Source organism: Ammodytes marinus (genome assembly GCF_949987685.1).
Source record: "Ammodytes marinus genome assembly, chromosome: 11".
Taxonomy (NCBI): domain Eukaryota; kingdom Metazoa; phylum Chordata; class Actinopteri; order Uranoscopiformes; family Ammodytidae; genus Ammodytes; species Ammodytes marinus.
The window spans coordinates 17169791-17197349 of NC_137215.1; the positions used below are offsets into that span (position 1 = coordinate 17169791).

The 27559-nt window shown below is 38.1% G+C and overlaps 1 protein-coding gene across 4 annotated transcripts; it reads right to left on the reverse strand.

Annotated features, from left to right (window-relative positions):
• Nucleotides 1-390: 390 nt before the first annotated feature.
• col21a1 (collagen, type XXI, alpha 1) lies at nucleotides 391-27518 on the reverse strand. Of its 4 annotated transcripts, XM_080037044.1 has the most exons (31): nucleotides 27382-27436; nucleotides 25545-25958; nucleotides 24714-24808; nucleotides 21595-21722; nucleotides 20815-21375; nucleotides 20454-20619; nucleotides 20144-20372; nucleotides 19153-19323; nucleotides 17539-17616; nucleotides 16058-16141; nucleotides 14832-14894; nucleotides 14364-14417; nucleotides 14211-14264; nucleotides 14046-14099; nucleotides 11256-11309; nucleotides 11101-11154; nucleotides 10967-11020; nucleotides 10514-10567; nucleotides 8875-8919; nucleotides 8708-8761; nucleotides 8549-8602; nucleotides 7525-7578; nucleotides 6113-6184; nucleotides 5642-5677; nucleotides 5247-5291; nucleotides 4568-4600; nucleotides 4340-4486; nucleotides 4157-4211; nucleotides 3883-4074; nucleotides 3725-3802; nucleotides 391-2983 (listed from the first exon to the last, which is right to left on the reverse strand). In XM_080037044.1, the coding sequence occupies exons 4-31, from the start codon at nucleotides 21689-21691 to the stop codon at nucleotides 2796-2798; spliced, it is 2880 nt and encodes a 959-aa protein (XP_079893170.1). In that variant the 5' UTR covers nucleotides 21692-21722; nucleotides 24714-24808; nucleotides 25545-25958; nucleotides 27382-27436; the 3' UTR covers nucleotides 391-2795. The 4 variants fall into 4 exon arrangements, with proteins under 4 accessions (XP_079893170.1, XP_079893169.1, XP_079893171.1 ...); XM_080037043.1 differs by lacking the exons at nucleotides 24714-24808; nucleotides 25545-25958 and having other exon boundaries at nucleotides 27382-27518; XM_080037045.1 differs by lacking the exons at nucleotides 21595-21722; nucleotides 24714-24808; nucleotides 25545-25958 and having other exon boundaries at nucleotides 27382-27489.
• Nucleotides 27519-27559: the final 41 nt, after the last annotated feature.

Below are 27559 nucleotides of genomic sequence, written 5' to 3' on the forward strand. Positions count from 1 at the left end.
GTTTTTGAGTAGTCTATAGAAAAGCAAATATCTTTAATAAAGTAGGCTCCACTTTCAAAGGAGCATAAAGCAAACAACATGTTTAAGTGAGTATGCTGGGGTAATTAAAAACATAAATAGTCAGAGGTTCCCCTGTAATGGGTGGCTGCTAACCAAAATAAAAAAGGAAGTATTCTTCATAGGTGAAGTAGCTGACGGACATACTGGGATGTTACCTCATAGCGCCATCTAGTGTACAAAGCTACAACACTAAAATTGTTATTTCTGAACTCAGCACACACACACACACACACACACACACACACACACACACACACAAGCTTTCTAGATTAAGCTGCACATATCCAAGTTTCCTAGAACTACAGATGAAGACGAAGGCAATGGTCCATGGCCAATGCACCAAATCCTTTTTAATGAGTTAAAGATTGGAAATGATCACACCACATCCAAACCCCCAAAGCACACAAAAAAACTGTTCACAAATCAATAAGATATTTTAATTCTACTAAAAAAAGAAAGATTCATACAAAAGTCACCTTAACACAAAATAATACAATTACAAAAAGCTGTTTAAGACATGTCACTGCTGAAATACACAGTTATGACTATTTTATAAATAACAATAAAATACCTGCTACAGTAATAAAGGGTAAGCCGCGGGGAACTTAAATGCCAGCATGTTCTCAGATGGTGAAACATTTACTTCCTAATTAGAATAAAATTAAATGAGGGGGTATGAATGAATGGGTATCATCATGATAGAGGGCAAACATATTAATTTAACTTGGATGTTACACAGTATTAGCATTTGTAAAAAGGTTTTCATAAAAAGTTAAGTGCTAAACAGTGGAACTGGATGCTTCAGGAACACAGGCTCACAGCAGCTCATAGTCAGCTACAGGAAATCAAACTCACAAGTCTTGCTGAAATGTGCCAATTTCATTCATGGTGAAACAATTCACTGAACATGGAATTTATTGTAGCGTTGTTGTGTGTCTGTAAAGAAAGCACACACCAAATATTCTGTTAAGCCGAAAATATACTTGCTGTTAACTATGCGAAAGCATGCGCATGACGACTCACACACGTCCGTTTTAAGTGTTGGTTGTGCACTTCCTCATAAATTAACGTTACACATCCGTAGGTCCATCCACTATGAGCAATGCACGTTGTATGTGCCGTACGTAGTCAAATATGTGAACAAATATGTTGACAATATCTACGTAAGCGCGTGGTTGAACAGCAAGTATATTGTCAGCTTTAAAGGTGGAGTATACTGTTTGTAATCTAAAACACTTTTTTTTTTTTTTTAAATCAGCGAATATCTGGCCACCATCCACTACATGTACTTAGTGTATGTGCGCTGAAAAAATCTGTTGTTTATACTGCAGAGGGTCTAAAAATGTAAACAAAGAGGCCCGGTGCGAGCCACACAATCTAATTCCCAGGGGGTCCCCAACTTGAAAGGTTTCATTTTATTGTCTCTTATCAGACACAGGGGGCTTATCTATAGACAGATAATGGGCCCCTGGGCACAAACTCTTAAAGGGCCCCCAACTCTTCCCTTTCCAGTCAGGTACGCTGACTTTTCCACACAGATACATACAATTAATGGCAAAAACATATTAAGGAAGTCAGTGTTTCCCACATGATTTTGGAGGTTCCGGGGGGCATGCACCCCCGTTTTTTTTTACCTTTTTAAAGTAAAATGCATCAATTTGGTGCACTTTGAGAGGACATTTTAGAGGCTCAATCAAACCCTGAGATGCAGAAGGAACATTATTTTTCAGATTTTTCTTAAACAGGCAGCACTCTTTACTCTGCAACTGTAAAAACAGTACAGTAGATTGGTCTGCAGACCCATGCTCTATGATGGAGGGGCCCATTTCAACAGATAAAGGGTGGATAGCTAGTTTTTATGAACAATTTAGAATTCACACATAGAAAGCTTATTTCTGTATGTGTGAGGGGGACTTCAAGGCCCCTCATGGAGCCCCTTACACAGAGCTAGAAATGCTGTTGTTTTTAATTTGCTTTTGCATTTCTCCCCTACTAGTTGAGGGGCCCATGATGATTTCTATCTTGTTAAATTTTAACGAGTATCCTTATATTTAAGCTATTCCTTTTTGGACCCTGTTATTGACATCAGTGACTGAGCTCTTTGACTATGCAACATGAAAGGTTACTATCAGTATCTCTGACTAAGGGCCCCTCTGAACCTTTGGGCCCCTGGGCCTGTGTCCGGTGTGCCCGTGCAGTAATCCACCCCTGGGCTTATCCAATGGGACTGATGCTCACAGTGTCTTTTAGCACTGTGCTCTTTAATGGACGGCTGGAGCACTCGATGTGAGCCTCCAATATCGTTGCGGTTAGTTCAAATATCAACAAGCATTCTCTGGAAACCATATACTCCACCTTTAAAATGTAGAGAGCGACATGCAACAAAGCAACACCAGTGGGCAATATGAGAAAATGTACCAGCCCCAGTGGCCAGAGAGAGGTGCATGTAGTATGTGAGTTCAAGGTGCTCAGATGAGGCTGTAAATGGAGCCAATGATGATTTATCTTAACATCATTAAGCATGTTCAAAGACATTAGAATAACTATACAAAATACCAACAGAGAAAAAGTGACAGGATCTAGTTCTGTTGACTGTCTGAGATCACGTACAAGGTGTTAGAAGAGGTCAGTTTTGTTTTCCACGACAGAGAAACTGAAAAGATGAGATCTTCCTGAGAATGGCTGTTTGTTCCACATGAGCTCTGGACTGGTGCCTGCAGTCGCACTGCATTACGTCAATAGTTTGGCCCTTTGCTGTAAGGATCCCGCCTCATCATGTTACCATAGCACATGGATGGATCACACACCCCAGGCCGACCAGAGATGCCAGGATTACCACTTTTACCCTCTGCTCCGTTTAGACCGGGGGATCCGGGCTTACCTGAAGGACCTGGCCTACTGTACCCATGGGGACCCATTGGACCTGCAGAGACAACAAATGTAAGTCATGATCAGTTCAAATGACCAGAAACATGCTCCCATCTGGATGTAGATTTAGGGTCCCTATACCTGCCGCAACTTATCTAAAGGCCTTTGCACACCGGGCGCGACGCGAATAAACAGCACGTAGAAGCAAATGTTTTGAAATGTGAATTTTGTCGCGTCTCACTTTAAGAAGCGACGTCCCAGAAAAATCGAACTCAGTTCGAAAAAATAAAAGATGCAAATTTGCGAAGCGAAATTACGGCGCTGGTGTGGAAGCTTGTATTGACTCTGTATACGTTCGGTAATTAACAAATTAATCGCACGAATAAAACGCGCCCGTTGTGCAAGGGCCTTAAGTAGTATGATATAAATATGATAACTTTTACATCTTTGGTCCAAAAAACCTAAACCTCACAATCAATCAAGGATGCACACCTTTGTGCCATGCGCAAGCCATATCCGGAAACTCAGGCCAATCTGACTAACAGTCCGAGAGATATGCGAGCCACAGGAACACACACAGACACATAGACATTTCTCGCTTTATAGATAGATATTCTGTCTCTGATGTGTATTTGTTTGTTGTATTGTTATGTTGTGCTATTCGTAATGAGAGGCCAAAGAAAACTTTCCACCAAGGTGGACAATAAAGCCAATCTGATCTAATCCAATCTTAACCTTTTAAAGCCACATCTCCATGCAAATGAGCTTTCACATGGCTTTCTGTCATATTGTTTACCTGGAGGCCCGGGTGGCCCTTGCTCTCCAATCATGGTTCGACCAGGACTCCCCTTCTCACCATCAAAACCTGGATCTCCTACAAACACAAGGGTACTGGCTTGAATATGCTTTAAAACAATTGGAATAACATACTTCTGACTTTGATGGTGGTTTTACCTTTCTGCCCATTAACACCAGGCTGCCCTGGCCGACCAGGGTGGCCTGGCTGTCCCCTGGAGCCACTAAGTCCAGGAAAACCCCTGAACCCCTGGGGCCCAGTTTGACCGGGAGGACCAGGAGAACCAGGCTGTCCTTGACATCTGGTACAGCTACTTTGCTGGTTGCTCAGCAACAATAAAGGCAGCTCAGCTAGGAGGACAATGAAGAGATTTCAGATGTGCAATGGAAATGCACAGAAACACATCATCTGTTAGTTTATAATGTTACTCACACTGAAGAATCTCTCTGCAGATTTGACGAATGTGATCGTTTGACATTTCACTTCCCTGGAATAAAAAATGACAGATGACATGGATTTTCCGTGTCTAACTCCATTATGTCAGTCAATATCAAGATACAGTGGAACATCATAATAAGAAGGTAAAATTGTTAGCACAATGTCCAGAGCACATACAGATCTTCCTTCAGGTCCAGGTGGGCCAGGTGGACCTGTGTCCCCGCGCAGCCCTGGGGGACCAGCTGAGCCTGACCGACCCAACTGTCCAGGCCGTCCCACTTGACCTTCTTGACCTCTTTGCCCCAGATCACCTGTTGTCCCTTTCTGGCAAAAAAAAACACCAAAGTGTAAGCATTACACAAAACAATTCAGGTTCAATGTAGGTGCAGTGATGAATTAACATACCTCTCCTTTTAGTCCCATTGGACCAGTGGATCCCTGTCCAATGAAAGTCAGTCATTAATAGCTAGATAGCACTCAAATGTCTTATTTTCTAACAATGTAAAAGAGCTTCTCAATTTGAAGGCACAGACTGACTTGCTGATTTTCAGTTGATGCTTAAAATACTAGAATGTTGTGGGTATCAAGCTTTTGTAGCACCACCTACAGGTTAAATAGCATGCCATATACTGTATATATATATATATATATATATATATATATATATATATATATATATATATATATATATATATATATATATATATATATATATATATATACAGTAACTCTAAATATATTTACCGGAATAAAGCATTAAACATCACAACTTTCTAATGTATTTACAATATGGTCTAAGACTTTCGGACTCCACTTTAAATGCATCACATGACCACATAAATAAAAGAAGAAAGAAATGGTACTAATGCTGCTCACTGTTCAGGAGATATGAGATAATATTTATAATTGGCCACATGGGGGTGCTATCCACTTTAAAACTAAGTTACAGTTTTTGGGCTTTCCTTCTATATGTAACAGACTACAGTCAGTGGGCTTGTCTTGAGGGAGCTAGTTTATTAAATATATTGTTCTAGTTAAGCTTCATTTGCATGACAATAACACATTTGACAAAGCTGAAACTCACATTTTCCCCTGGCCGACCATGCTCTCCTTTATCACCTATCATTCCCTGTTGAGTAAATAATCAGATTATCGTCAGAAAGCTAAATTAAATCAGTGTTTCAAGCGCAGGTCTATAATGCATGTGCAGCATATGTACTTAGTATTGCCTGTTAAAACATACATTCAAAACATGAGGAATAATGAATATTTGAAGCAGTATAATGTGTTTTAAATGCAGCACAGTAGCACCCATTACATTTGATAACTAACAAATGGTTACACTTTCTTGTTGCACAGTTTTCATGAAATGAAATTGATCCAGCTAGAAAGCATATAACATAATCAAGAAAACGCTGCTGTATGATCTGCTCTTCTGACTAAGCATTGATGGTAATGTGATTTTATCTCAAGTCTTACCTTCTCTCCTCTTTCACCTGAATTTCCCCTTTGTCCCTGAAAACAATAATATATAGACATGGATTATAACAAAATAGTACAGTTTGTGTTCCAAATGATTTTGTGAAAAATACATATTTTACTTGGTAATTGCAGTGACTTCTCACATCTGGTTTATTTAAGCTTCTTATGTACAAATGTCCATAAATTACATGAAAATGCAATCGCTTAGAAAAAATGCTAGGAAAACTGAATTGAGGTTAATGTTGTTCTGAAGTTTAGGCGAACTAATGTTTTTTAACAAAAAAAAGAATAATGATAATATAACAAAAAAATGTATAACAGAATATCACTCGACCTACATTTTATGTTTGATCAGCTGAGTTATTCCTTTCCACAAGACATCATCACAACATTTTTCACTAACAAAATTAATATATGCAAAAATGTTTTGATTGTATGAAACTGAAGAGAAGAAATGTAAGAAAATACCTTGCTGCCCATCGAGCCTGGTATTCCCGGATGCCCTGGCTGACCAGCTCTTCCTGGTTCCCCTGGACGCCCCTTTAATAGTATTAAGTGGAAGACCAATAATCAAAAACAAACACAATTTATATTTATTTTTTGTGTAGAAAGTAAAAATACTTTGTTACATTGGGAATCAATAAACACTTATTACCGGCAGCTCTATCGATACAATATAGGGGAAGGTGGGGTGATTTGTGCAACTTTTTACTCAAAGTGATTTTAAAGTGAGGCCTTGACAGTTATGTCTCCAACTCAAATATGTACATATATTTCAGGATGTTGTGCATCCCTGGCAATAAAAACTTTGGATCTGGAATAAACTGTTTAAGAAATATAGCTTTCGGAAAAAAAGTTGTCTTGTCGCACAAATCACCCCACGTAGTGGGGTGATTTGTGCGTCATTGTGTCACAATGACAAAGTCACCATCATCATCTTTCTGGCCATCTGAACTCTCATCAGTGGTGTCGTTAAGTGGAATTGAGATGTCACTCTCTCCTGAGCTACTGTAGACTATCACTTTCTTTTGGTGACCAGCGTATACAGCCATGCCACTGGCACAACTCTCAGAAATGTACTTTGCACTAGTTGCTCCGTGCTTGTGGAACCAACTGCCACCTGACAAATGTGATTCCCCCTACATTTCTGCCTTTAAATCAAGGCTCAAAACCCATATGTACACCCTGGTGTTTCCTCCCCATTAACCTCTGCACTACTTACTTACCTCTGCACTACTATCTGTGTTTATGTGGATGTATGGGCTTTACGTCTTTTATTTTGGTTATTGTTATTTTACCTTCATTGTTTACCTACTGAATGCACTATGTACAGCACTTTGGACAGTGCAAACTGTCATAAATGTGCTTTTATAAATACATTTTACTTACTTACTTACTTATAACTCACCCAGGCCCTTGCGCACAAATCACCCCATCCCCAGAATTTTGGATAATAGGCATGATGCAGCAATTTAGGGTTGACATTGTGCTAACTATATAGACTCAAAGTGTAGCATACCAAAGCACTAAAACATGTGTCAAATGTTTTCAAACGTGTCTATAATTGTTCAGACACAATAATCAAAAAACCTTGATCATGGAAATTTTACTTTGAAAGGCAAAACACAGTTTTTTGAGCTTAAATGTGCTTATATCTTATTCCTTGTGTCTCCCTTCTTTACAGGATGAGTCAAATGGATGGCTCTTCTTAAATATGTGGTCACATTTCCAATTTCTTCCACGGTTTTCTAGAAACAAGGGGTTTTGCAACTTCCAAAATGCACAAATCACCCCACCTTCCCCTACAAGTTATTATTACACTATTTGAAATCAGACATAAAGCCACTTGATTAACATAATATTGTTTAAATGTAACATACCGCAGGCCCTTGTGTCCCTTGTGCACCTGGACTTCCAAGATCGCCTTTATTCCCCTTAATTAAGAAATAAAACATGTCTTATGTTACATCAAAATATACAATGAAATAACATTCAAACCACATCCTATCACCAGCGGCACTGCATCATACCTCCATAAAGTTTTGGTGTATGCAGCTTGATGTTTAATTGTGTCTAGTCGTATGCTTTATTTTCCAGTTGAACATGCTTCAGTAATTACAGTTTGAAGCTCAGCCATAAAATAAAAGTATTGCCTGCCCTTCCATAAACTAGAATTTCACTTGTGTGCCATTTACCAATAACGATTGGCTTGTTAAAGGCAAATCACCTAATGAGAAGTGATTAGAAGACAGCGTCCAGACGAGAGAAGTCCAGACTGCTTACATTTCCACTAATATTCCACTGACGAAAGCAGTAGAGCCGGATCATTCCTTAATTCAGTGCTGGCGATGTGGCCATGAATTTGTTACTTGTGCTAAAGTGTATTTTAGAAAAACAGCGACCAAACAAAACATGATATGCTGCTGACACAAGCAACTTTCTTTGCATTTAAATCTTTCCTTGCTTAGAGGGCTTGACATTTTTTACCTCGCCCAATCTAATGAAAATATGCACTACGATGCATTCTACATATTGGACAATAACTGGCTTGGAAATGTAATATAATTTAATGTCTCACTCTCACCCCGCTTGTTAGCAACACAACATTGTGCTTGGAATTAAATCATGTCATGGCTCGGCCTACAGCTTGTCAGCTGCTAAGGCCTGATCGTGTGAATTGATCTGTAGTATTAACTGTTTGAGCCAGTGCGCACACAGCCCAAGGGATTTAGAGGGGGAGATAAACTCACATTGTGTTAAACGCACGGTTACACACTTTTAGATCCTTTTTTATGTTCTTAAGATGAAAGTCAGTCATTATTTCTGCTAGCATCATTGTAACACTCACATTACAGATGTTTGAAGAAGCTGAAAGGGATTTTTTTAACAGAAACAAATGATTACCTTGGTTCCGATAGGTCCTTTTAAACCAGGTCCACCAGGTAATCCAATCTCTCCCTACAAGTTAAGTGAAAAAAATAAATGTTTTCATTTCCTTCAAATACAGTATTCAAACCTATAGATAAATGGTCTAAGTCTGTTAGACTCTAACATATAGCTCACCTGTGGTCCCATCGATCCTTTGAGGCCCCTGGGTCCAGATTCACCAGCTTCCCCCTTAAGAGAAAATTATGTCAGCCAAAAAATATCACAACTGAAGAAGAGCATTGATCAGGTTGCTGTGTACATACAGTATAAGGGACATGTTACCTATACAGGCAAGATCTCACCTTTTGTCCAATGAGGCCTGCAATTCCTGTCAATCCAGGCATTCCCTGGGTTCAAGGACAGACAGATTCAACTCCATTGCATAAAAATATATTTACGGAAATCATGAAATTGTTTGCAATGACACTGTTTGTGTATCAATCAAATCCTGAGTAATGTCTCTTATGCACAAGCATTATCAACAATAGTTTTACATATTATACAAACTCTTTTAATAAAACCTTACATTTTTTAACAAAATATGCTGTGTTTATTAACTGATACTAAAAAGAGGTTTTGGTTTACTTCCCCTTGCAGTGAAATAAGTGTTTCATTGTGTCCGTGTCAATTGAAGCCAATTGCTCAATAACAGTTTCTGATTGAACTTTACATGAAGCACCAACAAATGTCTAGCAAAATGTGAAACTAATTTTGTAAATATAATCATTCCAAAGGAATATTTAATTTTGTTTCCTTTTTTGCACTACCCAGCTCTGTGCAGTTATGAAATACAGTTTAAGGTTTAATCACTGTTTCAAACAGTATCATGCGTAGATGTGTAGGTACTGCAACTATACTGCACATTCTGTATGTGTTTTATTTGCTGATAAATGCAATAATACAAAAAGTATTAGTTATTTAAAGTGTTGTATGAATTAAAGCAGATACATACAGTATAAATAAAGGGTTTAATACATTAGAAGTTGATGTGGTTCAACACATGCAGCAACACTGGAAAGCCTCTTTAGTTTTGTTTTAGTTATTTCTTCTGAGATAAATGCTTGCAGATGCTTAGTGGTTGCCTCAGACTGAAGTTTGAGGAACACATGTGCATAGTGAATAGATTAGAGAGAAAGGCAGAGATACTGCATTATAGATAGAGCCAGCCACTCCACACACTCACACTGAACCTTTAGGTAAAGAGACCCCCGCATCAGGGGCCTCCTTCATCAGTGCAACTTCATAAAATCTGTTTTAACATGAGGATGTACAGTTCTTATCCTGTCTCCTTGGATACTTCTCTAACTCTATTGTTCTGGTGGGGGAGATGGCTTACAGCCTTGTGGAGCAACTGACTCATCCTTTGTAGACCCATCACAACATTTTGGGAAACACTTACAATCATGCTCATCTTGGTGGCTTCCCAGTTAAAACACTTTTTTCCCAAAACAGATTTTTCCAGAGAAACACAGCATTCCCTCGATAAATTACTCTCACTGCCTTAAATTAGAGCCTGAGCCTGTATGTTACATAAGAGGGTTATCCTGGGATGAACTACAGGGAAATACCCCTTATTTACTGGCTGTCAGAGATACTCTCTGTACTGCTGACAGTACGTTAACTCACTGCAGTCTGATTACAGATTAAAAAACATTATGCGTGCAAATCTGTAATCCATAAAATCTGCTCTTGTACAGTATTTGCCTATTGCACTTACAGCTCACATCATGCTTTCATTTGGCTTTGAGGGACTTCGTTAACTGTAATGTTAAGTACCACATACACAAAATTCTCCTTTTCTTGTTTTAAAATGCTCCGCTGAAAATGTTTAACTCAGTATGAAAGTTATTTTTATATTGTAGCCCCACACATTTTGCATCAAATCCTAAAATTCTAGCAGACCAAGCAAAGTTGTAAGACAGACAACATTTTAAAACTCACAGGATGGCCTTCCCTTCCATCAACACCAGGCATACCATCGGCACCAGTTTCTCCCTTAATACATTAGAAAAACAAAAACATTATAAATACATTTCATTGTCAACCAAATTCCTTGTGCTGAGCATTTAATTTGACACATCATACAAATTGTCGTCATACTTTTTTATGTGGTGTTAGATTCAGATGCTACATTTCTTAAGTAAACATCTACCTAAAACATTTAAAAAAGCCTTTAATGTTTAAAAAGTTGTCAAATAGGGGTTGGAAAAAGTAAAAGGGGGATACCAACACTGTGGGACTTTATTTCCATGGTTGCCAAACATCAACACCAAAACTTTCGGTAACACCAAAGTTTTCAAAAATGTGCCCGCTTAGCCGACCTAATGCCTTTATATTATTATTCTTAATCCCTTAATAAGCATATACTGTTTTCTACTGTCAAAACAAACAGACCTTTTGACCAGCTTTCCCTGGATATCCAATATTTCCATCTCTCCCAGGTAGGCCCTGAAATCAGAGCAAGGCATTGTACACACAATGATAATGACACAAGCTCCAGATTGTATTCCGTATTGTTTTATACATACAGGTTCTCCAGGATACCCTGGCGGCCCAGGAGGTCCTATACTTCCTTTTTCTCCCTGGAAATATCATGCCATTCAGTTAAAATTGTTACATTTTGTGTGTAATATTTGGTGACTTAGCTGGAGTTTTTTTCCATTAGAATGGCCTGCACTCTTACCATTTGACCAGCTTTTCCAGACAACCCTGCAATTCCTGGTGATCCTATTGAGCCCTGAGGAAAGTGAAAATATTTAAAATAATCTTTAGATAGGACCTAAGACGCTGCCCCGGCTCATCACTGCCCAGGCTCATCTAAACAGTGATGTAGCAGTTCTACTCATTTGTAGCTAGTTGTTAACTGTTGGACGGTAGCACATCATAGACTCATTGTAAAGTATACAGGCCCCAATTATGTAGTCAGTGTTTTAATTAGTCAGCGGTCTTGCTTTTCTAGGACAATTAATTTAGCTAATTTACTCCCTAAAGGTTCGAGTTTCACTGCATCATTATTTATAACTTGTATTCGAAACAAGGGCGTGCCATGATATTTTTTCACTGATTTTGTATCTTATAATTAAGAAATGAGGGAACACATTACTCTCAAATAACTTATTTATCACTGGTTGGCTCAGAGAGTTTTTTGGGTGACAACATTGTCATTGTAGCTTTGTTTGCTAAACTATAGTGTATGTATGTCATTGGAGCTAAATTCAGTATTCAGTTAACAAACAAGTCCCAGGACAAAATGTTAGTGTTCCGCTGGTATCAAAACATGTATAAGCCACCTCTCCAGCTGTGGCCTTCACTGCTGGTATGCTGGCAGACATCCAGTCAAAAACAAACAAGCTACAGCGAAAGGGATTCAAGTTGCTACTAACTGGAAGTGCTGCAGCTGAGGCAGTAATATAAGGACACACTAATGGGAGCCAATTTGTAGTGATTGTGCTTTATTTGTCATTAAGCTGCAGTGAGTTTTTCTGTTTTGTTAGATTGAGTTGTAAATGCCAGGGGGTGACAGTTTTTGTGACAACATAAAGCATTAAATAAAGACAGAAACAGGCATCATTTGTGTAAGGAATGGCTGACATTTTGACACTTTAAAGAGCTTTTGCTCTCAGACGTACATTTAGGTTTTCCTATTAGGAACATTGATTTCAAAATGTTGTTACAGGTATAGTGAACTACAGTGATGAATATCACACAATGGATGCTCACATAATTAGCAAAACAATGTTCCTTCAAAGATGATGGATGACTGTAGTCATGAACAAGTATCACAGACTATGAATATACAAACACAGTCAGCCAATGTTTGGCAAAGTGGCAAACAATCTCTCTTCCTTGTCCTTGAATAATGTACTTATAACTTAATTTAGCAGACATCACGTGTTTCTTTTGTTTAGATTCTATGCCAAAATGTGAGCCATGTGTGCCTACAGCTTGGGTGGGAACAATTTGGATAGGTAGTTTTAGATAACAACTTAACCATACAAATATATTGGATCTACAATACTGTGAATACTTTTTAATACCCCCTTTGACCAGAGTTTTTATGAACATATTTTTTAACTAATTTGGCCTCTGTCAGAAGTGTTGGAAAATCATTCAAAGTGCACCCTCTAGGCTCATCTCATCATCCATGATGCATCAGACCGTTACACTAATTAGGTGTCGAATGATGAGATTTTAAGAGAGCACATTGGCAGACTCGTAAAACGCCATGATCTCTTTGTGTTTTAAGTATAACTGGAAAATGAATTGAAAAGATCCTCCATTGTATGGCCAAAACCACAAGTAGCCTACTTATACAAATCAAAGAAAACTGAGAAGATAGCCCAAGCACTACTACAAGCTTAATTTGATACATCCTTGACCTGTGAGTAAAATTCTAATAATGGGACGCATTGTACAGGAGGATGTGCTCCAGGTGCAGACATGTGTCTGCAGACAGCTGAGCCAACGGGGAGAGCCCCCTGTGGTTGCACTGATTACAAGGTAGGATGTTATGAATGATGATGCAATCTAGAGAGGATGCATTACCTCAGTGTACCTTAAAATGACGCTAAGTTTAATGTGGTAGGATAATGGTCAAAGAAATAAGAGCGACAATTGTCCAGCTGAGACACCACCATCTGCTTCAGTGTTTTGAAGTTGAATTTGTTTTGTTGTGATGTACGGCGTAGACATTCTCACCCCTGAATGGTAAAGATGTTCAGCTGTCAGACAATTAATTCCGGTTTTATTTATTTGTGTTGTCCTTTATACAGCTACACTATATTGTTGATGGTTTGCACTGAATTTCAAGGTTTGATTTTTGACTGATGAAGTAAACAGTCCTCAATGCGTGGGCGTGATCTGTTTAGTTTTGTATAGGGTTTTCTGATGATTATATCTCAGGATCTCAAAGACAAGGAGTTATAGCCACAGACATTTATTCATTTGTCTTCACATTTCATCCTTGAATCTCTACCTCAGATGTTTTTGGTACACTAAGGAGCATGGAGGAGATGTAAGGCAGCAAGATAAATAAAATACACCTCTGGGTCTCTAAAAATAACAAAGAAAGTATAACTGTTAGAGCTTTCTGAGGAAAGGGTAGAACAAAAGTCTGGAAATCTCAATATATTTAAAAAGTCTCTGATGGCCTTCATGCTCTCTCTGCAAAGAGCTCTTGTCCCATAGGGTAGAAGTTGTGTTTTTTTACTCTGCTAGGGGGTCTGACATTATATTTATAACATATGGCTTCTAGACTGATTGATGCAATGATATTCAAACAGTTCAAATTGATGTGTTTAGCAGGGATTTTCATGTGTTTGTACTCTTTCTGTGGTATTTTCTCTCAGCTCAACACATTTGGCCCACTTACCAAACTACAATTTAAATTCAAGCACATAACTTTGACAAAACTTCTAAAGACTGTTTTTGAGCAGAAATTCTGTCACCATATTTGAATAATTGACATCACCACCTTCTCTCCTGGTTGTCCAGGCGTTCCTGGTAATCCAGGTATACCCCTCTCACCCTGAAAAAAAAGACTTGTGTTACAAAACTGGTATTAAGTAATCAAAAATAAGTGCTTCAGCGCAAAAATTAAACGGAATGTGCCACAAATCTGCTTTTTTGACCTTCCTACCGAAACACCGTGCCTCCCTTGCTCGCCTTTGTACCCATCTGACCCGCGTTGACCCTGACAAAATAAATAAAGGAGACCAGCTTTACTTTTCCTCTGCTGGATTTGTGAATTTAATTAACAATGAATAAGCAAATTAAGAAAATTTTTCTTTACCTCTATTCCAGGTGCACCTGACGGCCCCGGGCTTCCTCTAATGCCAGGGATACCCTTTTATATTGAATTAGACAAGATATACACATTTGGGTAAACATTTCAACCTCCTCAACTTGGTGCATGTGATTTATAGGCAGGCAAATGGAGTCTGTCTTTCTCTGAGTTTCTGATCATGCTGTAGAACATGTGTTTTACTTTTGGAGGCTTTTCGTCACACAAAATCCCCACTGTGGTATAATCAGAGATGTTTTTTATTTGACCCATTGGAAAAATAAGTTAGTAAGTGTATTCACCGCTGCATTTTAACATTCTGAAGCAGTTCTGACCACATAACATTAACAAGCAGGGGATTATCATCCCCTAACAGGAAACTTTAACTCAATTGGCATTTTCTTCAATGCTGTTATGGTTGCAGCTGTGACGAGGATATGTTCTGTATGTTTGTATATTGAACTATGTAGTACTCACAGGCTTACCATCAGCACCAGCAGGACCAGGCAGACCAGGTTTGCCTGTGTTTCCTTGTTCTCCCTAAAGAAAGTAGAATGGGGTCATTCATTTGTGTGTAACTAACACAAATGGTTAGTACATCTTTATCAATTATGCAACCTCAAGGCAAGATAGACTAATCAATTTAAAACATATCAATATGCTTTCTCAGCTGTATAGTGTTGATTTAATTTATGTCTATACCACGCTGAGCGGACTATTTCTAATCTAGTGTAAAATGCTCTTCAGCACTATGTTATAGGGAACATCTGGGAGCCAGCTATGTTCCCAGCATTTTGGATCTATTAGTAAACGTAGTAAAAGCATAGCGGTGATCTTATTAACACAAACACGCATGAATCCATGTAGGTTTTATTAACAAAGAGTCTTGTTGTTAAGGTAATATATTTCCAAGGGCCTTGTGTAAAGGCTTTAATTACCGGGGCTGCTATTATTTGGTGTATCAATAAAGTAGAACGTGTGGGTTTATTTCCCTATTTTGGTAATTTTCCATTCAAACCAGTGTTTATCTTCGGCAGTGGTCTGGTTTTTCTTCAATCCAACAGTACAGTACAATAGGATCTCACAAAAGCAACCGTGATTTACTCAAAATGGCAAGCCGCAATTTGCGTAACCGGAGGAAAGAGGCTATTTTGGTGTGCCCATAATTTGTAACACTACGTTTTCAGCAGGTGACTGTATTTAAAAGATAAATGTGCTAAAACCTCCAACTTAGCACGAGTTTTTGACACAAAAAAGAAATCTGGGTTTACAGAATGAAATGGCTGTAGTTAGATTTGATTTATTGGTAAAGTGCAGCCTCTTGCTCATCACAATTATCCGACACAGAGAGCAGCATTGAGACATCACCTGGGAATTTAGCATTCCAGCACACATTTTCCTTTTTCTAAGCTTTCAGAAGTTCTTTCTCCCAACAGAAGCCATTTGGTCTCTCTGTCATTCCTGAGGTAACACATAAACCAGCATTTTTTAAGATTAAGTTGATTTTCTTTTACATGATTTCAACAAAACACCACAGCTCTAAGTAAATATTTAACCAACTGCCGAACACTGAGGAACTCTTATCTGTGCTAAACCAGGAACAGGATATATTCTCTGAAATCACTCAGCAACAAAATGACACAAGACAAAGAAGGACATTCAAAAAGATAATATATTGAGGATTATTTATATATACAACTGACCTTTATTCCTTGTATTCCAGGGGTTCCAGGAGGACAAGCACAAGGCTCTTGAGTTGGATCAGAGTAATCAGGACTGTTGGAGCACTGTAATGAACACATTTAGACTCTCATCGACCAGACCATACATTGCGTACACAAACAGCATAATACATATTAAAACTGCAATCATTAGTCGATGAATCAATTATTATATAGAAAATGATCAGCAAAATGGTTTAAGGAAAAGATTCCCAAAGTGTGTGGTTCCTGCTTCTCAAAGGTGAATATTTGTCCTCTGCTCTATAAACTGATTTTAGGTGTGTTTCTTGACATAGGAGGAATCAAATTGGACATTGTTAGAACCGGCCCAGTGGTGGAAGAAGGAGACATGGACTCAAGAATCTTGCCCTGGAGCTTTGTTTTATTGCGGTCACTCCCCGGTCAAGTGCATCCCTGGCTTTACACAGGAAGCCCCTCATACAGTACAACCCTCTTCCCCCTCCCTTCAAATTAATTTGGACACTCCACTTCTGATATGACAGTTGGACCAGGAAACTAGAATGCATGGGGTAGCCCGTGATGGACATGTTTAAACAATTCCTGATATTTAGGTAATGAGTGTTTAATGGATTATTGAAGTTATGGTCCTATGTTTGTAAATGGAACAAAATCCAATACCAAAGCAGCGAAAACACATTATACATTCACTCTTTCACTTCTAAATACATTACATTTTCATCACAAAAACGTAACTTACCTGCTTTTGTAAAGTGGTTTTATTTTTAAGTATTTAAGTATTGCATAATCAGGAGCTTCTGCTAAAATGCACACTGCCAACTGGATATCTTTGTGTTTCTAAATCAAATGTGATATTTTGCCAGATAGTAACCTGATCCTCAACTTAAAAGGAAATTAATAACTGCAGTGTGAGATCCTTTAGCAAATAAACCATTGAAAAGCACACAGAGAGAGGAGAGAAGCGGCACTACTTGCCAAGTATGTGTAATTTTAAGCCTCCCATCTTGTCTCTTGATATTTTTCTCCAACAGTTTCACACTGAAAATAGTAATTTGGCACCGGCTGTGTGTTTAAAACTATTTCCAAGCCAACATAACAATGGGCCACTGCTTCACATGCAACAAAGTTTGGGACCAGCAGACAATATACTAAAAACATACTGAGGGCAAACTGTTTGACGCTGAGCCATGGGTCCTCCTCCAGCAGATTATTGTATGCATAAACAGATGTGACTTCCAATGAGTATGCCAAGTTTAGTCTTTGACTACACAATTCTACAAATGTACTGATGAAATGTAAAGCAAGAATCACTTTATATGCATGCGTAGTTTACTGTGTGCAGTTATGATGGTAAAACTGTGGTGACTGTCAGAGCAGAAGCAGATTTATTCGGACAAGGTGAAAAGTAGGTGAGAAAAAGTTTTCTTTGCTGTTTTTGGACTCAAAACAACTAAGTGCAGAGCCAATCAGGCTCTTGTACTCACAACTCCAGGTATTTCACATGCAGTCTCCCGGGTATTCTGCTCAGGGTCACAGTAAATACGAAGTTTCTGAATTTCAAACTAAACAAAAAAAGAAACAACTTGTTAAAAACACAAACACCGCTGTTTGAGCTAACAAAACAAACACATTGCAATATGTGGATAATTTTGCAGCATTTAGTTCAGTTGTATCAGTGCTTTGCCACTAATGAAGTGAAATTGCTATTGTATGACTGTTAAAGGAAGATAAGTGCCCGCATTGAGTAGCTACAAATGTGCCAGACCTCCCTCAGTTTGTTTGTTCTGCAGCAACTGTTCTTCCATTATTTGGTATTTAGTTAATGTTGGTGGGAAAAGTGACTTCACAATGTCCAATAGACTGTTTCACTATAGTACCATGTGGGCAGAAATATGATCCTCAACATGTGTTTTTTTCAATTATTTCCAGCCTCATGACAACAAGACTTCATGGCAACATAGTTTTTTCTTTTGCATATAATAATGGTGGATTTTTATTTAGGTATAAACATGACACCAATGTTTTGGTCTTGTCTTCTGATGCATGCTAGACATGTTATGTTGTGTACAATTGCATTATTATACATTTTGGTGTAGTTTTCGAGTTCCACTTACATAAATCTGTTTCCAATTACAAGTGTGTTTATCCAGAAATTATACTTACAAAAGTGCATTGCCTTTGTTCAATTGCATTAAACTACATGAACCATATAACAATGGATCAGTACACACAATAACATTGAATACCAAGCTGGGTTTTATGTTATAATACAAAACTATAATTATTTGTGAACAGACCGGCTGGAAGTCCTCACAAATAAATAATTTCTTGTCTTTTCAAAGGTAGGAATTTTTGCACAGACCTTATTCTTATATTTCTTATCGTATGTAATTTAAGTATTCACTATAATGACACACAGCCATGTGTACTAAGGTTTTTTTCTTCAAGGAAATGGCTTAATTATTTAATTTAAATTTATTTTACATGTATTTAAATTTTACTGACCATCATTATAGCCACCAATGCAACAATGCCAAACCTGACTAATTGCTTACATATGTGTCTTTGAAATGGTCAGTTTTTGCTATTTTTTATCATTAATAAAAGGTGTTACATCAGATTGATGATTGGATTCAAATAATGTATTGTGCATTCTTTATTGTCATTATTACATTAAAAAAAGGTCTGTTGTGTTTGCATGGATTTATTTGCATCAAAGGTTAAAAGACAAACCACTATATAGCCTTCTGCAGAGCAAATTACAACCCAGCACAATTTATTTATTACAAAACCAGCATTTGTTCCACCAAATGTGCCAAATGAGACAAATAAAAGAAAGATTAATAAGACCTTTTGGACATTTTTGCCATGGATTTATTATCCACTGGGTTAAGCATGTCTCTTGGGAGGCAGCAATAAACTGTTCAGTACTGTGTGTGATGCTGTTTAAAACATATATCAGCACTGTGTTTGCTGAACTACTCATTAAACAAACTGTTCCCCCTTGCTATAGTCAAGCTGGCGGACAGCCGGATTACTTCCCTGGGAACCAAACATGTATTTTATGAAAATAGGGTAGTTGGTGTTGATAAACTTACTGGCGCTGTAGTTTCCTTTTGAACATATTTTCCAACTTGGGTTTTTCCATTGATGAAAATGCCGACAGGGGGCTCCAAAGAAAGGGTTTCAGTTTCAAGGTCATCGACATAAAGAGTAACATCGTCTTCAGTGACCAGCAGTCGCAGCTGGTGCCATTTCTCATCAAACAGCTTTTTTTGCAAGGGACAAAGAAAAGGAAATAGTCATTTATGCAATACATTATGGGAATATGTTGATTAAGGAACAAACAATTCAATATATATGACAATCTTCCAATCACACAGATTTGCAGTGACTTTAACTTTGTAAAGGTTAAATAGATTTCTGGAGCTCTGCAGGCATAAACAAGCCTTACTGATGTGAGGATAGGAGGATTAGAGTTGATTGGTTACATAACATTATTATTATGTGTTGTTGAAAGCAATGCTTGAACCTTGGAGGTGCACCAACTTTGAACAGTGTCTGCCACAGTTGTAGTATATGGAATATTGAACAGAAAAATACAGGAACAGCCAACAATTGTAAGCCAAATGACTTGTATAATACTGTGTGAGTATGCTTCCTCTTGACAGATATTACAGAATAAATGCATCAGACTCTCAAAGGAGTACTCCAGCAATCAAACATTGCTCTCTCATAAAGTGTCTTTAATTTTAGTCTATAATTGCCAGTATTGCTGGATCCTACATTTGCCACTAGGCAATTCGGTATAATCCATTTGTTTGGCCTTCTCACCCAAATCTTTTAAACTTCACCATTTGTAATTCAGGATTTTTGTTTAAAAATGTTTACTCTCCAAGCCCAAGCAGAGATACCCCTGATGACACGGTTATTTCCAGACTTGACAACAATCCTACTGAGTCAATTACACAAATGATTTCACAGGCTGAGCAGTACCCCTCTTTGGAAAGTAAATTGATTGTGATGTGTAAAATCAGTAGACTGTTTTTTGAGACCATTGCAAAGAAATAAGACGTGATGCTACTTTACCCTTGCTGTCTGTTTGGAAAATGCAACTGTTTGAGTTCCACTTGATGCTTGACTGGTTGTGGTGAACTTGACAGTGCGGTCCATTCCGTTTAGAGTCACTGCCATCTGAGGTTTCTCGTCACGCGTCTGAACTCTCCACAAGTCCCACTCCTCCATTGTCAGTGATCCTTCATATCTCAGCGTGGCAACAAAAACATATGATGGAGGCAGCCCGTCAGGGAAAAGGTTCCTGGATGACCACATTTAAAAGTCAGACAACTTGTGAATATACTGCTTATGATGGAGAAAGAATAAAAGCACATATAATTACCGTGTAGCTGCACTCAAGTCGACACGAGGTGTCACTTCAAAGGCTTTACTGCCACGAAATGCCCCTTGAGTCTTCTTAGTTTTTTTAGCCAAGTTCAAATGTAACAGAATATCGAAACCCTTCTCCTCCCGGGAATCTACAGGTATTCTGTTTGGACAAACAGTCTCTGCAACAAACAAACACAGTGAAATGGAAAAAAAACACACACAGACAACATATTAACAGAATAATGAAGACAGGTGGAGTAGTATGAGTTGAACAAATACCACTCATACTGTCATGGCAGCAATATTTGACCTCATTTGACTTCATTATATTAGAGTAATATTTTACCACCAGACACTGATCAGCAGTTGCCTACCTTCACACAGTTTCTGTCGTATGATCCGTATGATCCTTGAAATCCCATTGTAGTCCTCAACAGAGAAGACGTAAGTTGAAAATGGCTTGTTTGCAATGCCCCTCAACTCGGCCTCTTCTGTCCCTGACCCAACACCAATTGCAAACAGAATTACTCCTTTTTTCCTTGCTTCCTCTGCTGCTTTCAAAACCTCATCTTGAGACTTCCCATCTGTGAGGACAACGGCAATTCTTGAAACGCCTGATGTGCTCCGCTCAGAGAGGCCAAAGAGTTTGTCTGTAGCAAACTTAATGGCTGTCCCTGTCCTTGTGTTTCCCCCCATGTAATCAATGGACTCCATGGCTTTGAGAAGGTCTTTGTTGGAGTGGTACTTCCCTAAAGGGATTTCTAAAACAGGGGTATCGCTGTACTGGACGACTCCAACCTGGGTAAACTTCTGTCCAATGTTGAAACTTGTTGTTATGTTTACAAGCCATCGCTTTACTAAATCAAAACTGACATCTTCAACACTCCAAGAGCCGTCTACTATAAAGACCAAATCACATGGTGCGGTCCTACAACCTAAAGCAGACAAGAAATAAAGTGAGAAGTCAGAAATCAGCAGCAAAATAATGGTTGAAACTATTCATATAAAGTTTTGTGAGATACAGTATATTAAATAAAATGCATTTACAGTACATGCTATCACCTTTGCCAGTTGTATGCATTTGACAGTTTTTAATTTATGGATAACAAGCATAACAAAGTGTGAGAAAAAAATGAAGACAGAAGCCCTCTTACTTCTTAAGTCTTCATCTTGAGCTGCACTAAACAAATGGAGAAGCATGAAGCACAGACATCTTAAGACACAATGCATGGATGTCGCTTTGTAACCCATTATGCAGCAGTACCAAGTTCCAATTGTGCACCTACAGGGAAAGGGAAAAACATGCTTTGTATGGCAGGGAATAGGAAAAGGACACTGCAAGCATTTGTGACCTATGGTCCCCATGTTATTCTTGCCTTGATAGAAGTTAATGACTCAGACTATTGTTTTTCTATCAACAAGGTTTTTGGTTGATATTAATTCTAGCTCATCCCCTCTCCATTGACTTTAAAGGTAATACCATACAACACAAAACTACCTAAAACAACAGGAATGTTGGCTATGACGCCAGGCTATGCAAAATATGAACTATTTAAACAATTACTGATTCAAGCATTGTATACACATGCAAATTAGCAACATTTGTGCATTAAAGTCACTTTATCCCTCTGGACCAACGTTTAACCTAAAGCATTAGATGAAGGTGATCTGATTAAGCTTTGTATGAATGTGTATGACTCAAGCATGACAGCAGGAAGTCCATGCATACATTCACACTGTTAAGCATTTGTTATGGATAATTTCCCAGAAAATTATATATTAATTGTAATGTTCATATTGTGGTTAATGCAATTCATATTATTCATACATACATTACAGCAGAAATTGTCTTACACTTTTTTATAATCCAGTTATGCACTTTGAAGAAGCCTGGCTACCTACTGTACATGATAGACATAAATACATAGAACTGTGCACATACAAGCTGACTTGGTGCAAACAATACTGAATGCATTCTGCTTAGGTCAAGCCCAAGTCAAGCACAAAACAGACGGAAAAGTCCAGTCTTTGTTTGTGTTGATTGAAATCTTTGTATGAAAGGTTGAACAAAACAGAAAGCAATAAAAATGGCTGCCAAATGTCAAAATATTAGAGAACGATAACAGAGAACCAACTCTCACTCACTTAAGGTTTAATTAACAGATCCAACAGAAAATATGGAACCATTTTTTTAAACTACATTATTTGGTTAAAGCCACAATATCATTAATATATGTTAACCTTGTAAAGTTTCTATTGTGAAAGTGTTTGAAAATTGTACGTATTTACACATCTAGCAGACAACATAAGTATTAATTCCAGTAAAGTTACTATCCACCTGCTGTAAGGTTAGTCCACATATTCACTTTGTTTTGGGTCTCTACCAAACTCGTTTTTTATTATCTAACTGGTTCGTCAGAGCTATTGCTGAAAATAGCTGCCTCCTCAACTGGAAACAATGTTGATTAGTGGTGAGATAGAACTATAGCGGTTAAGTTATTGGTCGGAAAACCAAAACAATACAGTCTGTTAATAATTATCTGCATGTTTTACCTTGTAGAGGACACCCTTTAAATGACACATAGTTATTGGATGAATTTAACGTATAAACATTGATGACTGCAGCTTTAAATTCCGGGTTCAGTGGTATCAATTTAGAAGCACGTACATTTCATATGCAAATTATGGTTACACTTGACAAAAAGGGTACATTAATTAACTGTTAGTTAATGCTTAGTAAATGCTATTAATTGTTAGTAAATGCTTGGTGAGGCACACACTATGCTAAGTTAACTAATGCATAGTTAAGCATTAACTAAGCATAACGGTTAGTTAATGCTTATTAAACATGAACTAATCAGGGTTTGACGGTTAGTTAATGCTCAGTTAATATGTATAAAGCAATAACTAAGTGCTAACTAACAGTAAATTAATGTACCCTTATTGTAAAGTGTTACCAACATGACTAATGGATATGATTATGACATGTTTCCAGTTTAGGCATAAATCACATATAGGGATTAATGGCATAATGAACCCTAATAATTCAGGGAAAGTAAAACTAAATAAAAATTCAGCACAAGGAAACCATGCAGGTCACAATTTCACTGAGACTATATAGGGCAAATCCCATCACCCCATATTACCTCTTTCGTCCGTTATATACACTTCCTACTTCCAACTGATGCCACAGACTAGTACCCACAAATCTTTTATTTCATTATTTTACCACTAAATTATACTCTGCATCCATCGTCCATGTGGCACACACTGTCTTTCCCATCCTGCTGCACAGCCTCCATCGCCTTAGTACACCTAAGCATTTTCCTTTCAAGCTTCATCTACCACATCCTTATATGGCACCGTCAGCTTTACTAAACAAACAATCTAGTGAACCTCTGACCACAACTGCCCATAAACCATTGCCCACTGTTTCCTGTGGGATTATCAGCTGTTTCCTTAAATCTGCTGCCATATGCCTGCATCTCTTCCCGCCCTTGGCACAAACACAACAACGCCTGCCCAGAAAGAGCTTCACTCCTACAAGTTTCTTCCCTCATGGCTAAAACCAATTCTAATACCTTCCTTTCCATTAGCAAATGAAGTAATTTTAACCAGTTACTGATTTACTGATTATTTTATACCTTGGCGAGATCTTTCAAAACGTTGGCAAGTCTGAACATATGAAAAATTGACATTCTGGAAAGGTGTCAGCTTAACAATTTGTACATGTGATTCATCTTTTTTGGTTTGCTGCCATACTCCAGCTCTTCTTCTGTATTTGACTAATTCATCTTTGGTGCCAGCTGTGTTGAAACAGCCTCCCTTGTGCAAATATTTTGCCCTAAAACCCTTTTTTATTTGACTTATTGATTCAATTCGTATTGATTTCTCTGTGCCCTGCCCTAAGGCTCCCATATTTTACACCTGCATAACAACAGCCTTGCTGTGTGGCTGACTTTTGAAATGCGTCTGTTACATTACAGGGACAAACAAAGAGCTGATGTCCCAATATAACCCCTAGGTTCAATTATGGTATTCTGAAGACTCACATAAAATATGCAGGATCTCTCTAGCGTCAGACTACCCAACATGGTTATGCAGTCAAAATAACTGTGGCCTCTTCCTAATTTGTCACCTCCAACAGTAGAACAAAGAAACTGTTGCAGTTGTTTTTTAAAACTTACACACCTTGATTAGGGTAAGGGGATGTTGCGGTTGCTCAGTGAAATTTCCCTAAAACGTTTGAGTGGATTGCCATGAAATGTGGTACCTTTATGTTTTACCATGTATGCTAATGACTTTGGTGATCCACTGACGTTTCATCTAGCGCCATCAATTTCCAATATGTGGTTTATTATCAGATGTCTGCAAAAAACAAATGAGGTTCCGATCAGCCTCAGCTGTACTTTGTGTTAAATGCTAATGATTGCACGATGTATTGCAACTGTTTGCATGTTAAACATAATACCTGTTAAACAACATCCTGATAGCATTATCATTGTGAGCATGTTAGCAGGCTGAAGATAGCACTAAACTAAAACTCGGGGCTGTAGACTCTTAAGAATATAACCACAATAGTGTCACTTGAACAAATTACCAGATCTGTTCTCATTGAAGCCCCAATCACATTTTAATAAAGCATTGACGAGGCAAGAGCAACACATTACAAAAAAAGCAAAGTTTGTCATTTAACATATAAACCAAACAATGACATGTTAATTAAGTGTTATTAACTGTATTAGGCATTTCTATTTCAGTAGCAGTAATATCATTGCATGCACACAACGTTTGCATGCAATGATATTACAGTGGAGTATAATGATGGTTATGTTCATGCTCAAGGAGTTTGAGATTAAATAGGATATCATGAACCAATGAAAAGAGTCAAATTTTTATTTGCCGATAACCAGCTGAATAGTTGCATATGAGCTCACAGAACTAATTTAGTCACATGTTTCTGTGGCTGCTCTGTTTAACAATCTTTTACAGAAAGAAACTGCTGACATCCTCGAAAGACAAGTTGTAAATGAAGACCAGATAAGCTGCATACAATACAACAACAAAAGGATAAAATTTGATAGTAAGGAGTTGATTGTACTACCTATTCAGTGATGCTTCCGATCGTGACGCATGAAGGCCAACGAAACAGTGGCTAGGATATAAGCCTTGGCCAACCAAATGTTTTTATTTCGGTGAAGCTAAAGAGGGGTCACACTCTTTGACATGACTGCATTTTTCCACCATGTAAAACCAGCGGTGAAGTAACAGAGTTGAAGGAGGCGTTTAGCTGACATAGTTGTGCAAGTCGTTTTCTTCAGAGCTGGAGGAGGTTGTTGGAAAACCCCCTTATTGGCAGGGTCCAGCCAGGATGACTTTCCCCTCGACTGACTTTTCCCAAACCAAGTGTTTCTACACCTCTGCTCGGGCCACATGGAATTCATTTACACCATCAGACAGTGAAATTCCGTCTGTGGACTTTGACCAAACACATGTAGTCATGATGAAGAGAAGCAACCTTGATCCAGGAATAAAAAACGCAAAATTACAAGTGCAATGCCATGATTCTTCGAGCTGGAGTGCATGCACAATGCAGCAGAATTAACAGGTGCACGTTTGTCGCAGGTTAGTACCTAATGTTATTGGGGGCAGAGCAGACAGTATGTGAAGCCCAAGGTTTTTGTTGATGGGATTAAATGGCAAAACTGACATTGGTATGCATAGATGTTCAACAAACATTCAAAGGTCTGAAGACGCTCTAGATGCGAGTAAATAAAGATACCACATGACATGAATTCTGGGTTGAGCCAGTTATTTGTTGCAGTGCCTCGCAAACTTAATAAGATTTATGCGAGACTTAGTTTAGAAGCAGTTTGGTTCCAGCTGGATATGCCTTTCAGGAAGCTGCTGAACATATTATTTCTCACATTTCACTTGTTAATGGTGGGGGACACTGAATCACAGGTGATAACCACGGTATAAGACCACAGATTTTGTGTTAACAAATTATAATCCTTTCAAATATGATATTTGTCTGTTAGCAAAACAAACTTATATTTGATTCATGCCTGTAGTCTTGTAATGCAACTGCAGTCTTTAACTCATTTGAACTGTTGAAGTTGTCGTTATCTGCTGTAAATTTGGCAAAAGGAAGTTGTTCCATTCCAGAAACAACAACTGCTGTTCAGCATGAACTGTTGCCAAGATCGGGGGGTTTAGTCCTGCCAAATACTTCAAGCAACAAGGGAAAGCCAAGCCCTATCAGTTGTTTGCCGTATAAATCTGTTCAACTAATCCAAAAAGTAAAGTAATGTCTTGTAAAGCGTCATGGCTTTCCAGCCAACACATCCACTTTCAAATCCTTTCAGATATTTTCTTCTGTTGTCACAAATATTATTCTTCTATGCAATTCTCACATATGTTTAAACCGCATGTGTACAATACATGCAATGCTGCAGTGTACTTTGCAGTATGCATGCACAGATTCAAGAAATATGAAAGAAAAAATCCTTTTTACGAGAAGTGATAATAGCCAGGAAAATTCTTCAGATGATTCCATTCATTCTTTGCATGACAGTAGCGCAAACAAGGGACTGATAACTCAGCTTAATGTCTTCAATATGTAACTGCAGCAGCACTGAATCTAGGACACTAAAGTGAATGTTGCAAAACTTTTACTGATCTGAACAGTGTTACCTCAGCATGACACACGGCAGACTGAAAAATAAGCGGTATTCAATAAAAAAAAAGTATAATTTAACAATCAATAACATCCCCCATAGATGCTTGTACACTAAATGTAGCTTTCTACTTCAGAGATATGACAGTTGCATCTTCATGCATACAAACAAAACCCCAAATCTATGCAAAACATAATTTATAATATTCAGAAATGCATTAAGTTGCCTCACATGAATGACACAAAGTGAACATTAAGTTACCAGTAAGCGTCCAAGCCCTTGTGTGAGTTCCCGTTAATCCTCTCATTGAGTGCCTGTTATCAATACTGTTCACAGCCCCGGGTTTGCAGAAAGTGAATTCGGAGAGAAGTGCACATGTTTCTCTGCTGAATGAAAGCCTGCCCTTTCCAGCAGCTCTCCCTGTCTCCTGTGTTTCTGT

What these genes read in the sequence shown, in the direction of transcription:
- col21a1 (XM_080037043.1), bottom strand. Translation starts at nt 21,691, where the DNA reads ATGGGTTACAAAGCGACATCCATGCATTGTGTCTTAAGATGTCTGTGC. An exon ending in TCAAGATGAAGACTTAAGAA is followed by an intron (nt 21,376 to 21,594) that starts GTAAGAGGGCTT and finishes TGTCTGCTTTAG; the next exon opens with GTTGTAGGACCGCACCATGT. An exon ending in AGGGCCACCCGGGCCTCCAG is followed by an intron (nt 2,984 to 3,724) that starts GTAAACAATATG and finishes TTGTCTCTGCAG; the next exon opens with GTCCAATGGGTCCCCATGGG.